This window comes from Pseudoliparis swirei, chromosome 7 (genome assembly GCF_029220125.1).
Source record: "Pseudoliparis swirei isolate HS2019 ecotype Mariana Trench chromosome 7, NWPU_hadal_v1, whole genome shotgun sequence".
In the NCBI taxonomy this organism is placed as follows: Eukaryota; Metazoa; Chordata; class Actinopteri; order Perciformes; family Liparidae; genus Pseudoliparis; species Pseudoliparis swirei.
This window is the reverse complement of record NC_079394.1, coordinates 6525753-6553360: the sequence shown is the minus strand read 5'-3', so window position 1 is coordinate 6553360 and position 27608 is coordinate 6525753. Positions and strand designations below refer to the sequence as shown.

Sequence of the window (27608 nt, the reverse complement as noted above, 5' to 3'; positions counted from 1 at the left end):
TGTTTTGTATTTAGGATGGACTATGAAGAGATGCTTTTAAATATGAAAAACTAAATGAGTGTCAGTGAATTAAGTGATAATGAGGTATATTCAGACCTATATGTCAACATATGTTCCCAAGTAGTCATTGTTTCAGTACTATCACTCCTCCTCCTCCTCCTCCCTCGACTCGAATATCTCCCCCTCACCGGTGGGTGTTGATCTAGAAACTTCCCACTCAGCTTTTAAATTCAGAAATTCTTGGCTGATTTCATTCTGACATTCACGTAACCAGGAGCAAGATGGTGAGTTACATTTGACTGTTGAATAATTTTCAGATAACTTCTTGTCTCATTGTTAACTGGGATAAAGAGACTCTGTGTGTGCACGGTCATGACATCTGCCAATGTCCTCATCGTGGCTGTTGTATTTCTTTGTAATATAATGGTGTGCTTTTTTGATTATAGACAACATACACAGACAAAGGCGAAAAGGTAAGCTAATAAAACTTTTGTTTGTATTCATTTAGCTGTAGATTGTCTTCCCCTTTTAATATGCATTCTTTACTTCAACCTTCTCTTTGATTTTCTTCAAAGAAAGAAGGGGTATTGATCATTGGGACTACAGAGGACCGAAGCTAAATATTTGTTCTTGTCCTTAGCATGATCAGGGGAGCTTCCTCTGCTTTGATCACATTACATTCTGGGTTGGAAATGCCAAACAGGTGAGTTAGTCCAGTTGAATTTGGACACATTCAATTTATTTTCTGACCATCTGTATGTGTAAACTCACGAGCCACTGGGAGATGGAGCTATCACGAAGTGTAAGACCAATCGTTTGAAGTCATGCTCAATGTCAGTTAACTCTAACGTTGAATAGGATACATTCCCGTGCTTCTCTGTTGTATATTAATCCTCGTCTTCAACAGGCTGCATCATATTACTGCAACAAGCTGGGATTTGAGCCTCTGGCCTACCAGGGTTTGGAGACAGACAGCCGTGATGTGGTGTCCCATGCAGTCAAACAGGGAAAGGTAAAGAATCGTCAGAGCCTGGAATAAATAGCTATGTTGGACTCAAATGGTGACGTTGTACAGAGTAAATGAGAGAGAAGGAGTAGTTCATGTTTTCTCTTTGTATTTCACAGATCATTTATGTGTTCTCATCTGCCCTCAACCCTGGGAACAAAGGTACGTAGCGGAAGTAGTTATTTGTGTTTCTCAAAATGTCACATGTCACTATTAACAATACATACTAAATAAAGAGGAAACTATCATTTTAAAGTTTGAAATACTCGTTTTCATCAACAATTTGCCTGGCATGCAGAAGGAAAACATGTTTTAAAGTTACAATTCCAAGAATATAAAACAATTTCTTTGAGAGAGCAAAAAGAAGAGTGGCCACAACTTGGCCAGGACACTCTTGAAAAGGAGATTTTTAATCTCAATGAGGCATTTCCTGGTTAAATAAATTTAAAATAAAAAACAACAAAAAACTCAGGTTTTGGCAAACCAAACTCTGGATTTCATATTAATTCTTCTTAATACTATGAAATGGCTTCATCAGTCTTACTGTTATTTGTCCCTTAAAAAATTATAATTTAGACAATTTAAATTGCCAGCTGGCTACCATAGCTGGCTATGCAAAACATTTCATGATATATCCGGACTTGTTTTTGTCAAATTAAATCCAAGCCATCCCTCTCAGTGTGCTCAGAAAGGTTTTGTTAACCAGTCATCCCAATAAAACATCCCACAACAAATTGCAATCATAATTCTAGACACACATGAAGAGATGAGAATGCATATTAACATGAAGAAATGCGTTCTCTTCTCTTCTCAGAGATGGGCGATCATTTAGTCAAACATGGGGATGGAGTGAAGGACGTTGCCTTTACAGTGCAGGACTGTGACTTCCTTGTGCAGGTACATTCAAGTGCATTCAAAGCTATTTTCTAAAAGAAGTTTTACTTTTGAGATTACAATAAATTGCTCTCAATGATTCTATTAAAGTCATATTTTCACTGACCAAATATTCTTGCTCACAGAAAGCCAGAGAGCGAGGCGCAATTATTGTAAAGGAGCCCCGCACCCTGGAGGACAAGTGTGGTAAAGTCAGGCTGGCCGTGCTTCAAACGGTAGGAATCCTATAAATGTACATTTCAATTAAGTACATAATATAATAAGTTAAAATGTAGGGGGAAATAATTGTAGACTTGCTGATGTTTGCTGCAGTATGGTGACACCACGCACACGTTTGTGGAGAGGGCCGGATACAGCGGGTTGTTTCTGCCGGGCTTCCAGCCCCCGATCTTCAAGGACCCCTTACTCGACAAACTGTGAGTGTACAGAAGTCATTGTTATGATGTTTATAAGACGGTGAAGACGTCATTGCAGCTTATGTGTGTGTGCTTTTTCTTCCGTGCAGACCAAGTGGAAAACTGAACTTCATTGATCACGTTGTGGGAAACCAACCATATGATGAGATGGTCCCAGTGGTGGAATGGTAAAGGACTATCAGCCACTTCTTTTAGAGAGTATAAAAGCATGCAGTGTGTCACATGTGACAACTAGAATGGGCACTCGGTAGAGCGCATACCTTCGCATATCACAAGATTGGGCATTGAATTATGAACATTTTGGCATTAGTTGCATGCCAATTGGACAAAAATGTATCGTGCTATGGTAAAAAAAAGAGTTTGACCTTTCCATGACCTTGACCTTTGACCCGATTGGTCCCAAAATCTAATCAAATGGTCCCCGGATAATAACCAATCATCCCACCAAATTTCAGGCGATTCAAGAACATTTTGACCTGTTCATGACCTTTGACCTTGACCTTTGACCCGATCGATCCCAAAATCTAGTCAACTGGTCCCCGGATAATAAACAATCATCCCACCAAATTTCATGCGATTCGGTTCAATACTTTTTGAGTTCTGCGAAAGATTTTGACCTGTTCATGACCTTTGACCCGATCGATCCCAAAATCTAATCAACTGGTCCCCGGATAATAAACAATGATCCCACCAAATTTCATGCGATTCGGTTCAATACTTTTTGAGTTCTGCGAAGGATTTTGACCTGTTCATGACCTTTGACCTTTGACCCGATCGATCCCAAAATCTAATCAACTGGTCCCCGGATAATAAACAATCATCCCACCAAATTTCATGCGATTCGGTTCAAGATTTGCGAATAACACACATACAAATAAATAAATTAAATAAATAAATAAATAAATAAATACACGGCGATCAAAACATAACCTTCCGGCATTTTCAATGCGAAGGTAACAACATACTTGCTCAGAGAAGAGTCAAAGGGTGTTCTTACGTAACTCGGCTCGAGTCGGTGATCAGGATGACTTTGCATTTCACGGGTTTTCAGTAGTTTTCCACATCTGGATCTTGTTTGTCCTCCGTCAGATGAAGGCGGGGAAAGGGAGTTCTCTAAATGAGCAAGCTCATTGGTTGATCCTGGGAAAAGGGGTGTAACTTACGCTGGAAATCTTAGAAATGGGAAGAGCCTCATTGAACTGGCTCTTAACTAATAAAAACACATCACTCATGTCTAGCAGGCTGCACGTCTCCAATTTAGATCATGGAATGATAAAAGCATCAGTTATGGGCATGTAAACAATAAAAAAACACTTGTGTTGACTCTGCACCAGAAAAAAACATGAAACATTAGAAATGATTTAACACACGTGTTAACACTTTGAGTGCGTTGGACCTCATATTGACCTTTGACCTGCAGGTCTTGATCTCTGGTTTGCGTTCCAACAGGTATCAAAGAAACCTTCTCTTCCACCGCTTCTGGTCCGTCGACGACAAGCAGCTTCAGACGGAGTTTAGTGCCCTGAACTCTATTGTCGTGGCAAACTACGAGGAGACGGTGAAGATGCCCATCAACGAGCCTGCCATGGGGAAGAGAAAGTCTCAAATCCAGGCAATGTTCTTTCCCCTTTCATATGTGGACTAGAAACCATTTACTTGCACAATAATGGTAAAGTAACTGTATCCTTTCCGTTCATTTTCACTCACAGGAATATGTGGAGTACTACGGAGGTCCAGGAGTGCAACATATAGCCATGAACACATCAGATATCATCACTGCAGTAAGTCTACAAATCACTTTGGCTTTGTGGATGTATTGCGACACACAGCATCAATACATCTGTGATGAATCCCTTAATTGTAGATCCGTAACCTAAAGGAGCGTGGGACGGAGTTCATGTGTGTGCCAGACACCTATTACCACCTACTCAGGGAGAACTTGAAAGACTCAAAGGTCACAATCTCAGAGGACCTGGATGTTCTGCAGGTCAGAACTCTTTTCATGTCGTCTAGAGTCTGAGAACATCCTTTGCATCCGCTGCTGTAATGATTTAATATATTTAATATTTAATTTAATTTGTCATTAGTATTGTGTATTGTGTATGCATATATGTTGTATATATACATTTATATTTTACTTTGTATACTTCTTGTATACAGTATATCTATATCTTTCATCCCTGTTTTTTATATTTTATTCTTGTGCGTTTAGTTTATTGGTGCTGCTACTGCTACGACAAATTTCCCCTTGGGGATTTATAAAGTATCTATCTATCTATCTAACAAAATGTCCAGTCAGCTATTCAGCGTCAATCAAACTAAGTGGATGAATGAAGTACAGCTAACACATGTTCTCTTGTGACCTTACTCGTGTCCAGGAGCTGAAGATCTTGGTGGACTACGACGACAATGGCTATTTACTTCAGATCTTCACTAAGCCAGTTCAGGATCGCCCCACCGTGTTCTTGGAAGTCATTCAGAGACACAACCACCAGGTGAGGGCGCCACTGGATAGATCACTTTTACGAGGGATAGGAAATATAAAGCACCTTATTGTGCTTCCTATGAAACATCTGATGCACGTTTTGATGTATTTCTCCCCAGGGCTTTGGCGCCGGGAACTTCAAGGCTCTTTTTGAAGCCATCGAAGCAGAACAGCACGCTCGGGGAAATCTGACGATCCTGACACCAAATGGAGTTTCCAAGAACATGTGACGTGATCGCCGTATTGCAATTACTTTACAGTTAGGGAAAGTCTGAATAACTATCAATGAACGATGAAGAGACGCTTAACTTGTAGTACGTGCCACATCAATGCTTTGATATTGTGAGATACACAATAATAATGTGCAACGGGTGTTGTTTTTTTGTGACTTGCATGTTTTATTCCAATGTAACATATATTGTATCTGTCAAAACGTACCTCATTTAATCACAACGTAACCATAATGCAACACTTTCTTTTTTATAAAATGTTAGCAACAAAAAATAATATTATTGACACAAGCTTGACTCAAGCAAAACACAGTTTAAGCTCTCATAAACGAAAACATTTAACTTTACACATTTGTTATCTGGACTAGAAGGTCAACGGACCTTTCATTGTAACAAAGGCCTTTTTGGGAAGAGGCAACAATCGCAATGCGTCAAATTTGTGTTTATAAACTGTAATTTACATACAAATGTCCTGTTTTGTATTGTAGTATTTAGTCTAAACAGTGGTTTCCAGTACTTGAGGGGGGCACACAATAATGTCATGCTTGACCTCCATTGATAATCCATAACTGTCTTGCATGCTGTTTAGGACAGTTTATTAAGTCATAATTCACTGAGCCGCCACTCGCCTGCACTGATGTCATGAGCTCCTGTTTGGCCTCCAGACTGTCCAGGTTTGAGTATTGAAATGGCTTTTTTGATGCATCTTCAGGCCCTTGGTTTTCATTGTACTGTCCCTCAGGTGACTTTGGATCGAGTCATAATCAGATCTCTTCCTCAGAGATTAGTTCAAGGAGCCGCGGCAGCTGTCTGATTCACACAAACAGGGAATCTTTGTGTCCTCGATGGGGAACTTGTAGTCGTACGTGATCTCTTCATTGATGCGTATCGGCTGTCGGGAGTATATCACGATCTTCTTCTGAGACTCCACGCTGATGATCTTTGCATAACAGTTGGGCTGCGAGAAAAAAATCAAAGGTGTATTTTGCATTATCGAGCTTATGAAAAAAAAAATCAAAATTCGAATCACTTTTATCTCATGAACCACAGCCTGCCGGCTCTTACTCACGCTGCAGCTGTGGTTTATGAACCTGGCTAAGTTCCCAAGTTTCGTAGCATCAATGATGGTGTCCTGATCAACCCGGAACAAATAGCTGCTTCCAATGCCCTCCTCCTCGTATCTCTGCTCCCTCATGTCAGCGATGACCTAGGGAGACAGATAACAGATGTGCCGATTCATGCGAGTGTTGTTTATCACTTTCACCCTTCGCACACTCTTTGAAAATACCCAGAATAACCAGTATGTCCCAGTGGCCCACTGGGCCAAGTCAGGGGAAAAACAGATTGCTAAAAAGCTTGACAGTGACATTTGTTACTAAGGCTGGGTACTGCTGCGCATTTCCTGAATCAATTTGATTCCCATTCCAACTCTATATGAATTTGATTCGAGATAAGTCCGTTACAATACCAATACTGCCTGGATATAAATGAGATTCTCAGAGAACTAATGATGTCAATGGTAAAAAGGACCCTCTAACCTGGTGTAATAATATTAATATGTGAATGTTTACATTAAGAATTGAGCTGAAGCAGGTTAGCTGCCCCTGGGGCCGTTACACTTTCCATATCTGTGGATGTGTGTATTGTAAGAAAACAACTTGCAAAATGCCACACACACGCTTTGTGCTCGCAGTACGCCTGCTAGCATATGGAAATGGCCAAAGACAAGTTTACCCGCGAACACATGTATCCATATTAACCCTCCTGTTACCTTAGGGTCAATTTGACCCCATTCAATGTTTAACCCTCCTGTTACCTTAGGGTCAATTTGACCCCATTCAATGTTTAACCCTCCTGTTACCTTAGGGTCAATTTGACCCCATTCAATGTTTAATGTCGGTGTTCTTTCGGGTCAATTTGACCCCAGGCTGTTTTTCACTGTGTCAAACATATACGAAATATCAACTTTTTTATATATTTAAAGGGCTATTTAGGTAGTCAACAAACAAACATAAAGTACCTCACACTTAAACTTGGAAAACAATATTAATTCTAATAATTTTCTGGAGGTTTTAATTGCTGGGGTCAAATTGACCCCGAGTGTAAAATATGTCAGTAAATATAAAGGTAACAGGAGGGTTAAACATTGAATGGGGTCAAATTGACCCTAAGGCAACAGGAGGGTTAAGAGAAACATGGTAAAATAAGAGCAGCTTAATATGCGGCCACAGGGAGTTTTGAGAGAGAGAGAGGAGCAGATCAGCTGTTTGCGATTAAAGCAGGAAACAACTAGAATGGGCACTCGGTAGAGCGCATACCTTCGCATATCACAAGATTGGGCATTGAATTATGAACATTTTGGCATTAGTTGCATGCCAATTGGACAAAAATGTATCGTGCTATGGTAAAAAAAGAGTTTGACCTTTCCATGACCTTGACCTTTGACCCGATTGATCCCAAAATCTAATCAAATGGTCCCCGGATAATAACCAATCATCCCACCAAATTTCAGGCGATTCAAGAACATTTTGACCTGTTCATGACCTTTGACCTTGACCTTTGACCCGATCGATCCCAAAATCTAGTCAACTGGTCCCCGGATAATAAACAATCATCCCACCAAATTTCAGGCGATTCAAGAACATTTTGACCTGTTCATGACCTTTGACCTTGACCTTTGACCCGATCGATCCCAAAATCTAATCAACTAGTCCCCGGATAATAAACAATCATCCCACCAAATTTCATGCGATTCGGTTCAATACTTTTTGAGTTCTGCGAAAGATTTTGACCTGTTCATGACCTTTGACCCGATCGATCCCAAAATCTAATCAACTAGTCCCCGGATAATAAACAATGATCCCACCAAATTTCATGCGATTCGGTTCAATACTTTTTGAGTTCTGCGAAAGATTTTGACCTGTTCATGACCTTTGACCTTTGACCCGATCGATCCCAAAATCTAATCAACTGGTCCCCGGATAATAAACAATCATCCCACCAAATTTCATGCGATTCGGTTCAATACTTTTTGAGATTTGCGAATAACACGCATACAAATAAATAAATAAATACACGGCGATCAAAACATAACCTTCCGGCATTTTCAATGCGAAGGTAATTAGCAATCATATCTTGTGTTACTAAATGTACAGTGTCACACACACACACACACACACATAGTTGGTACCAAGGGTGAGTGCATTATGAATTTATTTCCAAACCTTTGTAATTAGTTTAAGTTGGTCTTACCTGTCTGATGATTTGGCCCACGTACTCAATCACCATCTCATCGGCGACTATTGGCTCCATTGCAAACAGGCCCCACTCGTGAATATGACTCCGGCTGAAACGGATCCTCTTCTTTCGGAACTGATATATATCGTGACAAAATAAGGCATGTGACATTTGTTAGGACGGGCTTCAACTGCACACACACTGACATGACAGTTTACTCCTGTCAGCTAATCAGTCATCACCGTCTGCCACCTCAGGCAGACCAGCCTGACCACAACAAAACAAACAGATCACATCCGCTGTTATTGTAAAAGGAAACCGTCTGAATATACACACACACACACTCTCACACACATACATACATACATACACTACCGTTCAAAAGTTTGGGGTCATCCAGACAATTTCGTGTCTTCCATGAAAACTCACTTTTATTTATCAAATGAATTGAAAATTGAATAGAAAATATAGTCAAGATATTGACAAGGTTAGAAATAATGATTAATATTTGAAGTATTAATTTTGTTCTTCAAACTTCAAGCTCAAAGGAAGGCCAGTTGTATAGCTTATATCACCAGCATAACTGTTTTCAGCTGTGCTAACATAATTGCACAAGGGTTTTCTAATCAGACATTAGTCTTCTAAGGCGATTAGCAAACACAATGTACCATTAGAACACTGGAGTGATAGTTGGTGGAAATGGGCCTCTATACACCTCTGGAGATATTTCATTAGAAACCAGACACTTCCACCGAGAATAGTCATTTACCACATTAACAATGTATAGTGTGTATTTTTGATTAATGTTATCTTTATTGAAAAAACAGTGCTTTTCTTTGAAAAATAAAGACATTTCTAAGTGACCCCAAACTTTTGAACGGTAGTGTACAAACACACACACACACACACGCACTCACACACATACATACATCTGATGGGATATACACATATTTATATTAAACAGATCTGGACTTGCACACTGATAAAAAAGATTGTTCCATTTATTTATTTTTCTATTCAGGTAAATAAAGTACGCGCAGTAAACCGCAGTTTATGAAACCCTCGCAGTTGTTGTTGGCCGGTCGTTGAGTGTAGTTATCCAATGACTTACCTTCAGCTGGTTGAACTTGACCAGGTCGCTATCACAGCTGAATGAGGACAGCAGGCGGCGCTGTTCGGACCTGAAGTCCGATCCCGCGCGCAGTGAGACCGATTGCTGGGCCGGGATGCACATCCCCTGGTGAAATATATGTTGATGTTAAGCACAGAATGGAATAAACTAGGCAGAGAGATCGCCACCGTCTCCTCTCACTAATACCTGAGTACTTGTAGATGGAAGCTCAGAAGCGAGATTTGTGTTCTTGAGGTATTCCATTTTATCTTTCTTGCTAATTCTGTAGAACCCTTCACTGCGAGCGGAGCCGGTCCGGTGTTTGGGCTGCCAGGATTTCTGCTCCCCGCTCTCCTCTGGGAGGATTTTTGTCAGTGAGCAGCAGTTAAGGATGAAAAGCACAGATTACTTAAATTGATGGTTCAATGGCAACCCCATCCAAGGAATATGCAACATTACTGTTCACGTGATACTTAACGACATTATATTGGCTTTCGTTTCATTGTTACGGGTTGATTGTTTTCTTAGATATTAGGATTAAAAAAACATGTTCAATTAGGGAATACATTTCAGTTATTACCTTCGCATTGAAAATGCGGAAGGTTATGTTTTGATCGCCGTGTATTTATTTATTTATTTGTATGCGTGTTACTCGCATAATACAAAAAGTATTAAACCGAATCACATTAAATTTGGTGGGATGATTGGTTATTATCCGGAGACCATTTGATTAGATTTTGGGATCGATTGGGTCAAAGGTCAAGGTCATGAAAAGGTCAAAATCTTCTTGAATCGCATGAAATTTGGTGAGATGATTGGTTATTATCCGGGGACCATTTGATTGGATTTTGGGATCAATCGGGTCAAAGGTCAAGGTCATGAAAAGGTCAAAATCTTCTTTTTACCATAGCACGGTCAATTTTTATCCAATTGGCATGCAACTAATGCCAAAATGTTCATAATTCAATGCCCAATCTTGTGATATGCGAAGGCATGCGCTCTACCGAGTGCCCGTTCTAGTTTGTGTATGGAACGATGATCAAATCTATCAAAACATTATCAGTTACTGAGTTCACTTTCTGTAAACTGACTTTGATCTCATTACATCTCCACATGAAACTGTTCAAAAGGATATGAGGGTGAGGTATCCACAGGGTGTCAGTGATCCACCTAAAGCCATTATGTTGCGCTTGCAGCCTTTCATATGCACACTGCAGCAGCCTCTCATCTTCTTCATCCAGGCCCTCCTTCCAAACACTATGAAGGATCCTCCTCTCTTTGCACAGTGAACGCCACCTGTGAAGAGGACTGTGCGAGGGAAGAGAGCCGTCGATTCTTTTCAGTGACCTCTGCCGATGCTGGATTCTAGACCTCCTCTTTAGCCTCCTCCATTGTTTCCTCCTTAATGAGGATCTCTCTGTCTCTCTACTGTTCCCCTCCTCCAGGAGCCCAGGCATGTTCTCCAGTCCCTGCAAGGGCTTCTTTTTCACACCTGAATTGATCCACCTGCCCTTTTCATCAGCGGAGTCAGATGAAGACCCGGAGAGGCTGCATGGAGAAGACACTGAGATGGGAAAGCGTCTGACAGAATCATAGAACGGGGGCTGAGAGGTTGCCACCGTGCGTGTTTTCCTTCTGTGGACGACGGCTCTTTGGGGTAGGATGATGTCTCTTCCGGGAGTCTTTGGGGCTGCGACATATGGATTGTTAGACAGGTATGGCACAGGAAGTGGGCTACAGAGAGTTGGGCACATCACTGTGCTGCCTGATGACATGGGCGTCTCTCTGCCTGGCGTTGCTGGAGCTCTACCAGAGCGAGACTGTGTCCAGCCACGTCCATCCTCTCGACCAGGAGTTTTGGGCATATCCTGGTATGATGGGTATGAGGCCGGGGGATCAGAGGAAGCTAGATTGACCTCTGTGCCTGTTGGAGAGATGGAGAAGACTTCATCGGCAGAGTCCTCACTTTCCAGTTCAGTCACTATCCCCTTCCCGGGTGTTTGTGGCCGTTCCACCTCCTCAGCCGGGGATGTGGGTTTGCTTCTTATCAGAAGGTCCGGGTCACTGTCCAGAAGGCAGCCAGTAGGAGTCAGAGGCCTCAGGTTGTCTATCTTCCCCAATGACTCTTCCGTCCAGTCTGGGCTTTCCATCTCGACATCAAGGTGTAGCTCGGCTGCTAAACAGATAAATAACAACAACAACAACATATTACAAAGTCATACTTGCACCACTATTTTCTCTCAATGCTTTTGCTCCATTGTTCACACACATTGTACACACCAGAGCATATATGGCTCTTCCGGTGACGGCATATGGCTCCCAGACAATTTTGAGTTTAAAAAGAAAAAAATCTCCGCCCGCCACCCTGTAATTTTTTCTATCGCGCCAGATTACAGCAGAAGTAATTTAAGACGTCTTTGTTCTTTTATGAAACTAAAACGTCTGTTATTGATCGTATCTACACAACAGCATGTCCCCCCCCGAGCATCATGCAGCACCAGATGTCACATTAAAATGATACGTTAAAAATACTATATGGCTCTCAATGAAATAAAATATATTTAGAGATATTTGGCTTTTATGGCTCTCCCAGTCAAAAAGGTTCCTGACCCCTGCACCAGAGGATACATTATAATAACTTTGATCCTCTGACTTTTCATCTAGCACCATCATTAGGTGACTTTTTTTTTTTTGTCCAATACTTATACCTACTTACAAAAAACACCTGCAACACTAATGACAGTCCCCTCCGCCTTAGCTTCAGTTTGTGTGTGGTGCTAGCATGCTAACGCAGTAAGCTAAGATGTTATAACGTGATCATCGTTAAAACTGCTCCACAGCAACATGCTGGCATTGGACTGCGACTGATTTGAGCATTTAGCTGAAATGTTCCTGAGTTCCTACATCTGGCCTCGCAGAGCAGCGAGCATGGCTGTTAAAAATTACGAGCATGATCTGTAAACATGGCAATCATGCACATTCAGGATTCATATTTAATATCTATGTCCAGCCATGTCTGGTAAACCTTTACTTTTGATTTTGTCCTCTTTTCGGAGCCGAACAATTGTGAATTACATTGTGATTATATTGTTAAAATATATATTAAAAGTTTGTTGCTGCACACACGTTCTAACATTTAATATAATATTAAGTATTTGTTCGTGATTACCAAATTATTTGTAAACCTTTAAGAAATCATTTGTAAAACATTTCTAAAGATTACATAGAAAGCTGCACTGAAACCAATTATTAACAATTGACAATGTATTATGTATCTAAATAATGTTTATGCTTTACAAAGTATTTATTAATAACCAATTGTCAAAGTCTTGTAATCAGCAGTTGCAACGGTATAATGGCCGTCCAAATAATGTTTATATGTGGTTAACAAACACTTAATAAAGTATATAAAACTGTTAAAATAACATAAATCATAGCATTATTAATAATTTGTAGAGGTTATTATATAATGGTAAGTATAATTATCTTGTTTGTTCATAGTAAAATAACTATTAACTAAAGTTTAATGAATTATCAATTTAACAGTTGTCGATAATGGTTATGATAAAGTGTTACCAACTATTTAAATATTGTATTAATATACAGCACCTGGACGTCCGATAGGTGACAGGGGCCGAGATGGTTGTGGGGTTCGCTGGTTCGGAGCTCGATCATGAGATCCGAGTCGCAGGTGTCTCGTTGACAGGAAGTGTACTGGTTCTCCTCCGTTTCCTTATGAAATGGGTCGGACCAGTCCTGAAGGCCCAGCTCCAGCTGAGCACCAGGGGTCAGCGGGCTGGCGGAGTGACGGGGCTCAAGTTCCATCCTCCTCTCTTTGCACAGTGAACGCCACCTGTGAAGAGGACTGTGCGAGGGAAGAGAGCCGTCGATTCTTTTCAGTGACCTCTGCCGATGCTGGATTCTAGACCTCTTTAGCCTCCTCCATTGTTTCCTCCTTAATGAGGATCTCTCTGTTTCTCTACTGTTCCCCTCCTCCAGGAGCCCAGGCATGTTCTCCAGTCCCTGCAAGGGCTTCTTTTTCACACCTGAATTGATCCACCTGCCCTTTTCATCAGCGGAGTCAGATGAAGACCCGGAGAGGCTGCATGGAGAAGACACTGAGATGGGAGAGCGTCCGACAGAATCATAGAACGGGGGCTGAGAGGTTGCCACCGTGCGTGTTTTCCTTCTGTGGACGACGGCTCTTTGGGGTAGGATGATGTCTCTTCCGGGAGTCTTTGGGGCTGCGACATATGGATTGTTAGACAGGTATGGCACAGGAAGTGGGCTACAGAGAGTTGGGCACATCACTGTGCTGCCTGATGACATGGGCGTCTCTCTGCCTGGCGTTGCTGGAGCTCTACCAGAGCGAGACTGTGTCCAGCCACGTCCATCCTCTCGACCAGGAGTTTTGGGCATATCCTGGTATGATGGGTATGAGGCCGGGGGATCAGAGGAAGCTAGATTGACCTCTGTGCCTGTTGGAGAGATGGAGAAGACTTCATCGGCAGAGTCCTCACTTTCCAGTTCAGTCACTATCCCCTTCCCGGGTGTTTGTGGCCGTTCCACCTCCTCAGCCGGGGATGTGGGTTTGCTTCTTATCAGAAGGTCCGGGTCACTGTCCAGAAGGCAGCCAGTAGGAGTCAGAGGCCTCAGGTTTTCTATGTTCCCCAATGACTCTTTCGTCCAGTCAGGGCTTTCCATCTCGACATCAAGGTGTAGCTCGGCTGCTACACAGATAAATAACAACAATAACGTATTACAAAGTCATACTTGCACCACTATTTTCTCTCAATGCTTTTGCTCCATTGTTCACACACATTGTACACACCAGAGCACATATATGGCTCTTCCGGTGACGGCATATGGCTCCCAGACAATTTTGAGTTTAAAAAGAAAAAAATCTCCGCCCGCCACCCTGTAATTTTTTCTATCGCGCGAGATTACAGCAGAAGTAATTTAAGACGTCTTTGTTCTTTTATGAAACTAAAACATCTGTTATTGATCGTATCTACACAACAGCATGTCCCCCCCCGAGCATCATGCAGCACCAGATGTCACATTAAAATGATACGTTAAAAATACTATATGGCTCTCAATGAAATAAAATATATTTAGAGATATTTGGCTTTTATGGCTCTCCCAGTCAAAAAGGTTCCTGACCCTTGCACCAGAGGATACATTGTAATAACCATCATTAGGTGACTTTTTTTTTTTTGTCCAATACTTATACCTACTTACAAAAAACACCTGCAACACTAATGACAGTCCCCTCCGCCTTAGCTTCAGTTTGTGTGTGGTGCTAGCATGCTAACGCAGTAAGCTAAGATGTTATAACGTGATCATCGTTAAACCTGCTCCACAGCAACATGCTGGCATTGGACTGCGACTGATTTGAGCATTTAGCTGAAATGTTCCTGAGTTCCTACATCTGGCCTCGCAGAGCAGCGAGCATGGCTGTCAAAAGTTACGAGCATGATCTGTAAACATGGCAATCATGCACATTCAGGATTCATATTTAATATCTATGTCCAGCCATGTCTGGTAAACCTTTACTTTTGATTTTGTCCTCTTTTCGGAGCCGAACAATTGTGAATTACATTGTGATTATATTGTTAAAATATATATTAAAAGTTTGTTGCTGCACACACGTTCTAACATTTAATATAATATTAAGTATTTGTTCATGATTACCAAATTATTTGTAAACCTTTAAGAAATCATTTGTAAAACATTTCTAAAGATTACATAGAAAGCTGCACTGGAAACCAATTATTAACAATTGACAATGTATTATGTATCTAAATAATGTTTATGCTTTACAAAGTATTTATTAATAACCAATTGTCAAAGTCTTGTAATCAGCAGTTGCAACGGTATAATGGCCGTCCAAATAATGTTTATATGTGGTTAACAAACACTTAATAAAGTATATAAAACTGTTAAAATAACATAAATCATAGCATTATTAATAATTTGTAGAGGTTATTATATAATGGTAAGTATAATTATCTTGTTTGTTCATAGTAAAATAACTATTAACTAAAGTTTAATGAATTATCAATTTAACAGTTGTCGATAATGGTTATGATAAAGTGTTACCAACTATTTAAATATTGTATTAATATACAGCACCTGGACGTCCGATAGGTGACAGGGGCCGTAGATGGTTGTGGGGTTCGCTGGTTCGGAGCTCGATCATGAGATCCGAGTCGCAGGTGTCTCGTTGACAGGAAGTGTACTGGTTCTCCTCCGTTTCCTTATGAAATGGGTCGGACCAGTCCTGAAGGCCCAGCTCCAGCTGAGCACCAGGGGTCAGCGGGGCTGGCGGAGTGACGGGGGGCTCAAGTTCCATCGACTCTTCATCTGACGATATGACAATACACGCACGAGACCTGGAGTCTTCCTCCGTTTCTTCGTCTTCCAGACTGAGGTCAGAGTGGAACGAGTCCTCACAGCTCCCCGAGAACGAGTCGGAGGAGTCGAAGTCTGACGAGTACTCACTGTCCTCTGGGGAGCTGCTCTCGGAAAAAGTATCTTGAATTGGGAAAAAAGAAACACAAATAATGTCATGTGAATATTCAAAAGTGTTCAATGTTCAAACTGTAGGACCTTTAAACGTACCGCTACCTGAGCACTGCACGCCATCACGAGTTTGGAAGATGACAGCATCGTTATCCTCTGTGTGTCTTTGTGCCAACTCCTTTTCTTCCTCAGGGTGATTACCATCATCATCACCACCATCACCATCTCTGTCACACTAATTAGAGCACAAGTTATATTATACAATCTTAACCTTTTTTTTGACCCGAATTTTGTTTACACCAATGCCACCCTCCCCGCCTATGGGTCATTTGATTCAATGTTCACGTTACCCTTATATTTATTTACTACAATATTTTTACCCTTTGGGTTCAATTTAGCAAAACAATTAAAACCTCCAGAAAATAATTAAATTATGTTTTCCAAGTTTAAAGGTGAGAACTTTATGTTGTTTGTGTTTTTACCAAAGAACAACGACATTAACATTTGGGGGGGTCAAATTAATCCTAAGGCGAGGGGAGGGTGTAATATTGATTCGGGTCAAAATGACCCTAAGGCAACACAAGGGTTAACAACGTCATACTCTTAGCACATAGACTATAGTTTATCACATTGACACTTTGTATGAGGATAGTTTTGTTCACCGATCAGAGCCGATCAAGACGTGATGAATTCATTTGATGGCTGATTTTGTATCAAGAACTGAGAACAAGTTACTGTCTCTAAACTACGGGCTTCTTTTGGATCAAAATCCATATTCACCAGATTTTGAGGATCCTCATCAACTGGCACAATAGCCTCCACTTTGTCTGATGTTGCGTCATCATCTTGAAGTATGTTATCTCCATCTTTCCCGTCATCATCAGTATCACTTTCAAGCCCGTGTGGTCTTGCGTGTCTGCGTTTGGCTCTCTGAGATGCAGGTCTCACTCTGTCATCCCCCTGTTTCACACCTTCGCGGAAAGAGAGCAACACAGTTGATCACGCTCCGGTCTAGAAGAGCCAAATGAGTAATAATGTAGTAAATGAGGGTTAATTGCATTCAAAGCACCAACCTGAGCTTTCGTGAGTAGAACACGAGCCATTATCTATCTCTTCTGATGTAGCAGTATCATCGGCTCTTTTTCTTTTCACCTGCATAGCAAGTTATTTTCCATTACATTAATTTATGCATCGCTCAGAGGATGAAATATGGTGTGTTTCATATAACAGTAAACTAAATAGTTTACCTTGAAGGAGGGCAGTGGAGGTTTTTTGCCCTGGCCACTGATGTGACTGGGGGGATTTATTAGTTTGTTCCTCTCATCAACACTCGCCGCTCCACTTTTCAAAGGAGGTACGTGTGTCTTGGGAATTACACAATAACAATGAACCTATTGGCTCCAAAAGGTCATAGACGTATTTGTCTTTATTTCATGATCCAATTTCTGAGATATTAAAGAGCTTACCTTTGTTTTCTTTTCTTGGCAGCTCCACCAGTCCTCGAAGGCCTTGAAAGCGGTCCCTTCAATCATCCTACGTGTCATGTCCTTCTTAATGATTGACTTCAGTTCATCCATGATGACTTCTATCACTTTATCTATTGTGACCTTGTGAGGGTTTTCCCAAACAAGTGGGTATTCTGGTGGTGGCACGAAGGGGTTGAACCTGAGAAAAGGTGGAGGCAGCCAGGGTGGTCTAGGGAATGGGAAGGGTGCACTGCCATGCGCTGGAGGATTCCCCTGATCCAAAGGGACTGCAGGAGGCATGGGGAATGGGTAGGTGTGCCCAGAGGGTGGAACAAAGGGCGGCACCATCAAAGCTGGAGGGGGTCGAAGAAAAGTTGGTGCAGGACGAATATATGGTGGAGCTGGAAAAGGTGGAGGGGGAATGGAGATGCCGGTTTGATGGCCTGGAGGTGGGATCCAGCCTGGAGGTGGGATGGGGATGGTGCCATTTGGCAGGCGAGGTGGACCAGGGGGAATAGACTGGGGAAAGGGAGGAATGGGGAAAGGGAAATGGGTGACTGGTGGACGGAAGCACCTCGATGTGATGGCAGGAGGAGCTCTGGAGGGACAGAGTCGAGTCGGTCTATTGAGAGAAATGGACAGTGGCTGAGGTCGAGAGGAGATCTGTGCTGCAGGTCTGGAAGGTCTGTTATTGGAGTGCTCCTTATTCTCATTTGCTGCATGCCGGTCCTGAGAACGTCACAAACAAATGTAAGTGACACATCTGTGGCACAATATAAATACTTTTATACTAACATAACTACTACTTGTGTTATGATAATGTGTTTATGTAAAGATATGGAGGAGTTACCTCTGGACATGAGAATGACGGGAACCTTTGATCCTCCTTTTCGTTGTTTGCGTGAGCCTTCCTTTCAAAATGCGTGAGATCAGATGCAGACTCCGAGTTTCTTGTTAAAAACATAACAGCTCGAGTAGTTTCATCCTCTTCATTTTCAATGAGCGATGTTGGGCTGACGTCCACCAGATCATTGGAGGAGCGCTGGAGGCTCGTTGGGAAGTCACATGTCGGAGTGTCAACAACTGAGTCATCCGAGAAAGGGGAGGTATTTGCAGAGCAAGGGGAAGTGGGGCTATCCTGAGAGTCAGCCTCAAAAGTCTTTCTATCAAAGTATGAAGGGTCAGAAATGTGGCTGTTTATGAGCAAACTTTCAATGCGTGAGTCCAAACTCTCTCCCACTGGCTGGAGGCGACTGGAGGAGCCGTGACCAGCAGATGGAGATACGTCTTTTATGCATGCATGGTCATCGGGTGGGGAGGATGCTGCTGTCTGCCGGTCGACTGTGAAATTAATGCTCATGATGCTAAAAGAATTGCGGTTTTGACGTGAAGCCGGAGAGGTAGTGCCGACCCCATCTCTGGACTGCTGACAGGGGGAGGCGAGGTCAAAGGAAGCTTCTGTATTCCTGTGAGAAGAAGAGTGTGCATTGTGACCCCACAGAGCAAGTTGCTGACTGCTCGCTTGTATTTGGGACGAGACGTGGTGTGGGGCCTGTGGTTGGCAATGCTTCAAAACAAAGTTGAAATCTGAGACTTCGCCGGATCCCCTGTGGTTCCTCGCCGGTTGACGATGGCAGAGCTCACGTCTTAAAGGTTTGTGAACACTGTAGGTGGAGGGCTCTCCCTGCAGGACTGGAGTTGCCTGAAGACTGGAGTAGCAAGAGTCCTGGGAGAGAGGAGTTGCAGACAAGCTCGGCGTATGGGGGGTTCCCTGAGAACGTGGCGTAAGCCCAAAGCTGCAAGGTGTGTCCTGCCAAATACTGGAGTAGGCTGTGTCCAGAGAGAGGGATGTGGCGATGCTGGAGAGACTCCCTCGGCGCTGTGTGGCTGGGCCGCCCTGTAACAGATGGAAAATAGAGGAAACAAGATAAACGCTGAGAAATATTGTACCGAGAATAAATATGAATGTAACTGCTGGTTTATAGATATAGAAGATACGATTACTTCACAATCGTAAGCAGCTTTAAAAGTTTTACCAGCAATTTGTCGATTAAGCTTTGAATAGCTTGCTCATTGCCGCCCACTGGCAGCGTCCAAGGCGTGTAAAGGCCACACACAAGGAGCTGAAGATACCGCGCTCTCTTTTCTCCTGAGGAAGGTGGTGTTCATTACTATTCATCAACAAATTCAGCAAAACTCATATTGACACTTTCAATTTAACATTACATGTCATTTAGCAGACGCTTTTATCCAAAGCGACTCACAGTAAGTGCATTTCAACCTAGAGTACAAACTAAGAACAACAAGAATACAGAAAGTAACATTTCCTCAACATAGTCGAACTACAAAAGTACCATAACAAGAGCTATTTAAGTGCCACTGAAGTGCAAATCTGTGTTTTAATCCAGATATAGTTTCAGTTTCCGGCGAAAGGTGTAGAGACTTTATGCTGTCCTGATGTCAGTGGGGAGCTCGTTCCACCAATCAGGAGCCAGGACAGCAAACAGTCTGGATTTCGAGTGATTAGCTCGAGGTGCAGGAGTCACAATACATCAAACAAAGTGTGAGGTATTGCTAATTAATTACCTTTAGGATCAATCTCCACATGAATAATATTTCCCATCACTGACGTCTCATGGAGGTGCTGAACAGCGTCGTTTGCAGCCTGCACTGTGTCGAAGACGACCTTTGCGACCCCTAAATGCTTCTTGTTCTTAGGATTGTAAAATATCTCCACGTCCTCAATGTTCCCGTATTTATTGCACATCGTAGTCAAGAACGTCTCCCTCACATTGTCATTCAACCTGGAAAACGTCACTTCTTTGGGAGGAATAGGGCCAACATACCATTCATCAAGCTGAAAGGACATAGGTAAACATGTGTTAGTATTACTATATATTACGTATTTGTATTGCTATAATAATCTAATATGTCTATAAAGATTACCTTAAATTTAGAAATCAAAAGGTCAGTCTTCCTGGATTTGCTCCACAGGCGGCACACGCGGGGATCTCTGACTGTCTCCACAGGAAACAGACCTAAGTCCTCCACCTGTCGGAGTAAACAACACACCGTCATCAGAATGGAAAGGCGCAATATTAAAGCGGGAAAGTATGCTGACAGGCAATTATCTGCGAAACACAGACACTACACAGGTATTCCAAAGTGCTCACGGGTATGTTGAACTGCTGTCCGTTGTAACGGTACACTTTGTACAGTCCTTTTGTCAATGCGGGGTCAATAATCAACTTGCAACTTCTCCAGAACTTGGGCGGGGTCTCTTCTCTCTCAGTAGTCTGTTGTTCGCTTTCCATTACATTCGTCAAAACCTGGAAATACAACACAATAAGCCGTCATTGCGAGCACGATGCATATCGCTGTTCGCTAGCTTACTGTTCGTCCGCCACGGGAGGTTAACACGCCCCAACAGGTGATGGAGAGCATCACCTGGGACGTTATCTTTCCCGAAAAGATAACCCGTTGCGACTCGGAACACGTCAAAGTAATCAAAGTTAAGTCGAACAAAACTATTGTATCTTGCGTACCTGTTCAAAAGTTGTATCCTTTGGTGGAGCAACATTGTGGAAAAGCTGCTGTGATGTTCGGTGTTTGCACAATTAGTCGCACAGGTTGGACGTCGGATCCATCCGCTCGGTGACAGAGACGGAATATAGATCCTTCCGTGAGGCGGAAGAACACACACCGTTTGAGGAAGGTGGATTAAGAGACGACAGGTGTGTTTCCACGAGTTTATAATACAATCATTTGTTGACGATTCATGACTAAAAAGTCAAAACTTTATAGATGGTCATGAATAATTATTATGATGACATGTTTAAGCTATGATCACAGATAACAACTCTGTAGTTCAGGGATTCCCAAAGTGTGGTGCGCGCACCCCTGGGGGTGCGCGAGCTGCCTCTAGGGGGTGCGCGAGAGGAAAAATGTAATGGTGGTCTAATGGTGTAATAATTAATATTAAACATTCTCAGGGCTCTCAAGTGTCATTTCGGTCTTAACTCACGCACTCTCGCCACACATCGTATTTCTTACGCTGAAAAAAACTGTCGGCTATTTAATGTTTGAATGCAGGGGTGCTCAATCCGTCGATCGTGGTCGCCGCAGAGCTCCGACGCCGCCCCCCCCCCCCGTCAACAACTCTTGCATTCCGTTGCATTTTTTTTTCAGGTGTGGGGGATTGGGGGTGCGTGAACCCGGTCGGGATGTAGAAGGGGGTGCGTGGCCTAAAAAGTTTGGGAACCCCTGCTGTAGTTCATCGAATGACATAAATAGGCCTAAATCAAATATAGAACCTGGTACCATATAAATACAAAAAAGAAAAATAGAATAAAATAGATGAATTAAATATGTTAACATTTGAATAAAAATGTAATAATGTGACAAAGTAGATCCAGTTTCTTTGGAGAATATATTTACACATAGATAGAAATGGAATAAATGTAAGCATATTATACAAAATATAATACAGATATATATATATATACATATATATTATTTATATTATAACATATACGTGAAATACTCAAATTTGTGTAATAACTTGTATCTTATCATATAACATTTACAAAATAGTATATTTAGTGTGGTGTTTCAGATATTTTTTCTGAAATAGATAATTGAATATACAGATATATTATTGGATAACTTTAAGTTATATGTGAGGCTGTTTAAATACTTGAGATATTCAGATGGAGGGCATTGAGAGAAGGCTGGGCTTTTTATAGCTCTTCAAGATGTGCATTTTCCAGAAAGCATTTCATTTCCATTTTTAAATATACCTACATTTTACCTATATTATCCCAATTATTTTTTGCTCAGGGTATTTAGTCCCCAAAATCAAAACTTCTCAGTTTCTCAACATCTAACTGGGATGATTTCCTGTCTTGACCTATGCATTATAATCACATCATAGCATCCTCGTTGGGGGCAAAGCAGACGTACAAGAAGACAAAGTACACAAACTCCTCTGGGCCCAACTTATGTTACATCATTATAATTACTTTTGAAAAGTAATATCGACTATTAAACAAGTAATGTGTGGTAATAAAACCCTACTCTGACCAGAAGAGGTCAGAAGGAAAATCAATGCTGTGCTATACTTAAGAGTTCTCGGCCAACAAAACAAGCGCTAATGTGCGACAAGAGTGTCAGAACAGGTCAGAGAGCGGAGGAGTGAGACTTGTTGCAAGCTCATAACCGGCAGTACTATCGCACTGCATATCCGGACACATTTCCTGTGTGGTTTTACTTTTGACATCATATTTTAAAATACATTTGTATACAATACATTTGTTTCTGTTGGTTTTTCCTGGCATTTTATACACATGCAAAAGTTTTTTTTTTAAAGAGAAGATTAAAAGAAACCTCACATGATCTTGGATGTATTTTATTCTCAAACCGGTAACAACCACAAAAAATATTGATCTGATAAGGTTACAGTATAACACCACAAATAAGCAAAACTTAGAATACAATATTTCCACACAAAAATACACTTTTAAAGCTGTGCATTGACAAGCAGTGGGCGATTCCGATCAGAAGTGTCCAAGAGTGTGTGCGGTTCACATAAATGAACTGATCTTCATTTCAGTCTTTGAGAAAAAGTGTTCCTGTCATCAACAGTGCTTTGCAGAAGCGTAACGATCATTTTATAAACAGTCTTTAGGGACAAACCCCGTACGGCTCCTGATTTAAGAGCGTTTGCATAACAATGACTGAACATGTGTAGGATGTGAATAATAAAGATATAACAAGGACCACAGCATTATCTTGATATAATTACAGTATTTTACAACTATATGATATATTATGAAAATGTTGTCATGACACCATTGAGAGGATAACTGAGAGCAGTGAATTAGCTCTAATTATGTGCATATTTCCTCACTTGAGCTTGAACATAGTTTTTGTCACCAAGTTTGAAATAAAGATGCTAAAGAAAAGTAAAGAAAATGGTCAAACCCCAAACTATTCAACAATGTGCCGCAGGACAAAAAGAACACATCCTATATTTCACACGTTCACAATCTGTCACACAAAAAACACTCAGGCTTGTAAACTATGAAAAGTACAAAACATACAAAACTGACATTTCCAATACATATATGCTTTGTGATAATACATTCAACAATAATTCTTAAAAAAGCCAGAAACATTTTTTTTTTTACTCACAAAAGCAATGTGAAATAGGAAAAATGTCTCTTGTTTTCTTTTCTTTTTGACCAGAGATTGATTTGACAGAAAGTCTGCAGACTTCGCTGTCAGGATCAAAACACTCTTCATAACTCATTTTGGTTGTCCCTTGTTTAACCCTCCTGTTACCTTTCGGGTCAATTTGACCCCATTCAAGGTTTAATGTCGGTGTTCTTTCGGGTCAATTTGACCCCAGGCTGTTTTTCACTGTGTCAAACATATAAGAAATATCAACTTTTTTATATATTTAAAGGGCTATTTAGGTCATCAACAAACAAACATAAAGTACCTCACACTTAAACTTGGAAAACAATATTAATTCTAATAATTTTCTGGAGGTTTTAATTGCTGGGGTCAAATTGACCCCGAGGGTAAAATATGTCAGTAAATATAAAGGTAACAGGAGGGTTACACATTGAATGGGGTCAAATTGACCCTAAGGTAACAGAAGGGTTAAGAAATATTTGCACTGCAGTAGGACACTTTGGTTATAAGCACTCTTATTTATTGTAAGAAGTGGTATTTTGCCTCATATTGCACAAAAGTACTGCAGAATTTGATAGATTCTGTTTATTATTTGGAAGCTCAAAACAAGAAATGTGTAGAAAAAGCAACCGTTCAGTCCAGTGAGTATGAGCGTGTATGTATAGAAAAAGACAGCAATAGCACGATAATGTTGGGTTCTTGTTCCTTCATTTTGGTTGACGTGCATCAAGCCAGCCATGTGAATACAACTGACATTTGTCAGCTGTGGCTCTGTAGGAAGAGTGGGTTGTCCATCCGTCTTGATAACAAAGGCTTGGTAAGGCTCCCTACTAGGCCTAATTTAAAGCCAGGCAAACGGGAGAAATCAATGCAATCCACCATGGGACAATAAGAAGGCCACGGGTGAATGCTGCAGTTGAAGAGATTTGTACTGTGTGCCATCAGCAGCACATAATAAACTGGGAGTGTAACAGCTCAAATAGAGCAGCAAACTACACATGAATGCATTTATCCACCTGAACATAAAACAGATTTCCTTGCAGACTTCCTTTGCATTAACATTCAATCATATTCAAACAAGGAGGTGCATCTTTAATAGAGCCATTGTGATTGTTTGCATCTGATGTGGATTTGATCCAGATTCTCCTTGTGTTGGTGAGACAAAGTCACGTTGTCTCTTGGTAAGAACTACACAACAACCCATTTTTCATTAGATCGGTGTCGTATTTAACTAACAAAACAAATGGAAATCTAATTCCTATAATAGAACACACAAGTGCACCTGTAAAGTCCTTAAATGGCTTTAGAATATGTAATATTATCATCATACAAGCCACTAACATGCAAAGGCCTAAGAACAAAAGATGTGCCCTCATGTTAAAAGGTGAAAACTAGTTTCCTGATGTTTAATGTTTAGAAGTTTGTGAAAATACAGCATCCCAAAGTTGTATTGAACTCAACCAAACTCGACGGATCACACGTGCACTTCCTCCCTCCAAAAAAAACATGGGAGCACAGTCCATAAACATGAAGAATAAAGCTTTTATCAGAGATTTTACAATAAAAGCATCGTTGAATGTCCATTGCAGTTGTGTGCAAGCGGGCTATAATCAAGGGAAATGGATGATGGTCTTAAGGTCGTCATTCTCACCCCTGTGGTCCAGCTGGCTCTGGAGCTGAATGACCTGTTCCAGTTCTTTGATCTGCCGGTCCGTTTTGTGACCGACGAGTGTGCGGTAAAAGTGGATGGCGAATATGATAAAAACGAGTCCAAACGGCACCATGATGCAGGTGGAGGCAATGGCTGCGGCCTGACCAGAAGTTAAGCTGCTGTTGTTGGCTTTGCTTTTAATTGGCAAGAACTTCACCCAGCACAAGAGCATCACCTCAGTCAGGAAGAGCAGGGTGCCGATGACTGTGGAGAACGCCCAGGCCAATTCTATGTAGTGGTGCATGCGCTCGTGGGGAGACTCGTGGACGGAGTTGAGGTTGTGAACATTGCTGACAGCCTCGAGATTAGGAAGGATGCAGGTGCTGATCATGAGGGCGAAGAGGTGTACTGCGACCAGAATTGTGGTGCAGGCACTGAAGGCTATCAGCAGCCCTGCAGGATAATCAAATTCCGCCACCAGCTGTACCTCCACCATGGCAACCTGGGAATATCATAGAAGAAAAAATTCTCTTTTACACGTAATAATTGAAAATAAACTTCCGAAATCCTGTTAAGCCAGACTGCATCAGTGAGTAACACAATGAACATGGCTGTCATATGTATATCACTGTACATATTGGACATAAGAAAGTCTAATAAAGACCACTTTAATCACTCATTATTCTATACTTGTTATCTCCATCTTAAAGTAAGGACTATGTAAATGAATGTAATCATATAATGAAAGTCTCAGATGTGACCGTTTCTTCTAAAGCTTACCAAATAGCAGCTTGTGGTTAAAAGTTCAAACGTAGGTGTCATCATAAAGCTATTTGAGGGCCTCTTGATTGTAATAAGAGCAGGACAGCTGCATTATTGTAAATGCACCCATTGCAGACTGATTTGTACATCAACTATATGCATATCAAGCATTATCTGCTATATGTCTATATGACCAAAAAATAAGACTTTTTCACAAATGGTGAAATAGAGTTCCCTGTCGAGAGATATGGACCAACGCATATCTGGAATGTTTAATTATGTTGTTCAACACCACATTTTAGAAATAAATATGGCTATTTGTTTTTTGTATTTGAATATATGAAATTGGTGTTGATTTGCACGTTGAATAAAACAAAACCCATATCAAAAGATATTTTGTTTAAACTAAAATGCTGCTGTGCAGTCTACTTGTTAGGGCGGAAGATTATCACAGGCATGATGGTGAGTAGGCAAGCCCTCTGGAGCTTAAACATCATCAGTCTTCATCCGTTAACATCGCACAGGTGCACCGTGGGAAAACACCTCGTGCAAAGTCACGCTTTTAAACAGTTTACGTCAGACAATGTGACCGTGGTCTTCTAACGTTGACCGACATAATTCAATACGCTGCGCTTCAACTCAGAGACGGTAAACAGTATATATGAGACGTCCAGGAGCCGCTAGTAGCCCTGCAAAGTGTCGGGATCTTCACACACCCTTGAAAACTATCAGCTGCGTCACAAACATATCTGCAGGTCATGCCGATGGCCTAAACATGAGTTTGAATCCATGCAGTAAATACACCGCCTGAGTGACAGGAACACAATAACTTACCATCGCGAAGCCGGACAACAGAGCCGAAGTGCGGCTAGTGGCTTTGAGCTTGGCTCGACTCAAGTACAGTTTTCTCCATGACAGAGCCTGCAGGGAGTGCTCGTTCAAGCTCATTCCGAAAGCTGCCGCAAGTTCCTTGTCTCAGTTATTTTTTTGTATCAATATGGAGTGATGAACCCGGACTGATTTACAGGCTGGCACTCGATGGAGTTGACAGATGAAAAGCACGCGCGGGGAAGTACAACGTCAAGAAAAAACAGCAACGTTAGATTCATAAAACTATCATACTAGGTCAAAACTTCCCTTCAGCAGCTGACCGACTCCGTCAGTCGATCAGGAAACACAATTACCCACAATGCAATGCTCCCCGCCAGCGCTGCGGCTGCAGTCCGCCTCCTTGTGCCAGCTATTCGTCATGAAGCTGGTTTGTCTTTTTTGACATATTTTTAAATATGTATCTTACCTCCTGAAATATGCCCCCAAATGATGCCGTTCACGTTCATGTGAAATTATGAATGCCCACACATCTGTGAGTGTGTTTCTCTGAAGTGCACCCAGATCTTAACTAATGATGCAGTGTGAAATTGTTCCTTGTTATTAAACATGAATATATTGGTATTTAGGACTTTAATGAAGTATATACTGTCTGGAAGTAATCAGGCTGTGACTGCTTTGGTCCAAATAATATGCAGGGACTATTAAAGAGTGCGAAGTCCAGTTACATTTTTTAAAAGGGTTTATGTCAGTAGATCATGTTTGGAAAGTTAGCAATTCACACTGGCCCATGGATTGG

At 41.5% G+C, this 27608-nt stretch overlaps 3 protein-coding genes across 3 annotated transcripts; 1 reads left to right on the top strand and 2 right to left on the bottom strand.

The window, feature by feature from the left end:
* The first annotated feature begins 64 nt into the window (after positions 1-64).
* Positions 65-5742, top strand: hpdb (4-hydroxyphenylpyruvate dioxygenase b). Its single transcript, XM_056418876.1, has 14 exons — positions 65-284; positions 447-473; positions 641-703; positions 908-1012; positions 1126-1168; positions 1821-1903; positions 2026-2115; positions 2213-2316; positions 2406-2483; positions 3766-3928; positions 4026-4097; positions 4181-4303; positions 4695-4811; positions 4921-5742. Exons 1-14 carry the CDS (start codon positions 282-284, stop codon positions 5029-5031), a joined length of 1182 nt encoding a protein of 393 aa, XP_056274851.1. The 5' UTR covers positions 65-281; the 3' UTR covers positions 5032-5742.
* On the bottom strand, positions 5174-22674 carry LOC130196606 (histone-lysine N-methyltransferase SETD1B-A-like). Its single transcript, XM_056418883.1, has 17 exons — positions 20544-22674; positions 20317-20421; positions 19957-20227; positions 19407-19519; positions 18221-19267; positions 17371-18099; positions 17152-17268; positions 16978-17056; positions 16685-16875; positions 16004-16139; positions 15515-15916; positions 10515-11555; positions 9587-9753; positions 9380-9505; positions 8284-8403; positions 6101-6238; positions 5174-5989 (listed from the first exon to the last, which is right to left on the bottom strand). Exons 1-17 carry the CDS (start codon positions 20682-20684, stop codon positions 5816-5818), a joined length of 5097 nt encoding a protein of 1698 aa, XP_056274858.1. The 5' UTR covers positions 20685-22674; the 3' UTR covers positions 5174-5815.
* Positions 22675-22761: 87 nt separating this feature from the next.
* On the bottom strand, positions 22762-27153 carry LOC130196603 (calcium release-activated calcium channel protein 1-like). The gene is made up of 2 exons (XM_056418879.1): positions 26816-27153; positions 22762-25721 (listed from the first exon to the last, which is right to left on the bottom strand). The coding sequence occupies exons 1-2, from the start codon at positions 26927-26929 to the stop codon at positions 25179-25181; spliced, it is 657 nt and encodes a 218-aa protein (XP_056274854.1). The 5' UTR covers positions 26930-27153; the 3' UTR covers positions 22762-25178.
* Positions 27154-27608: the final 455 nt, after the last annotated feature.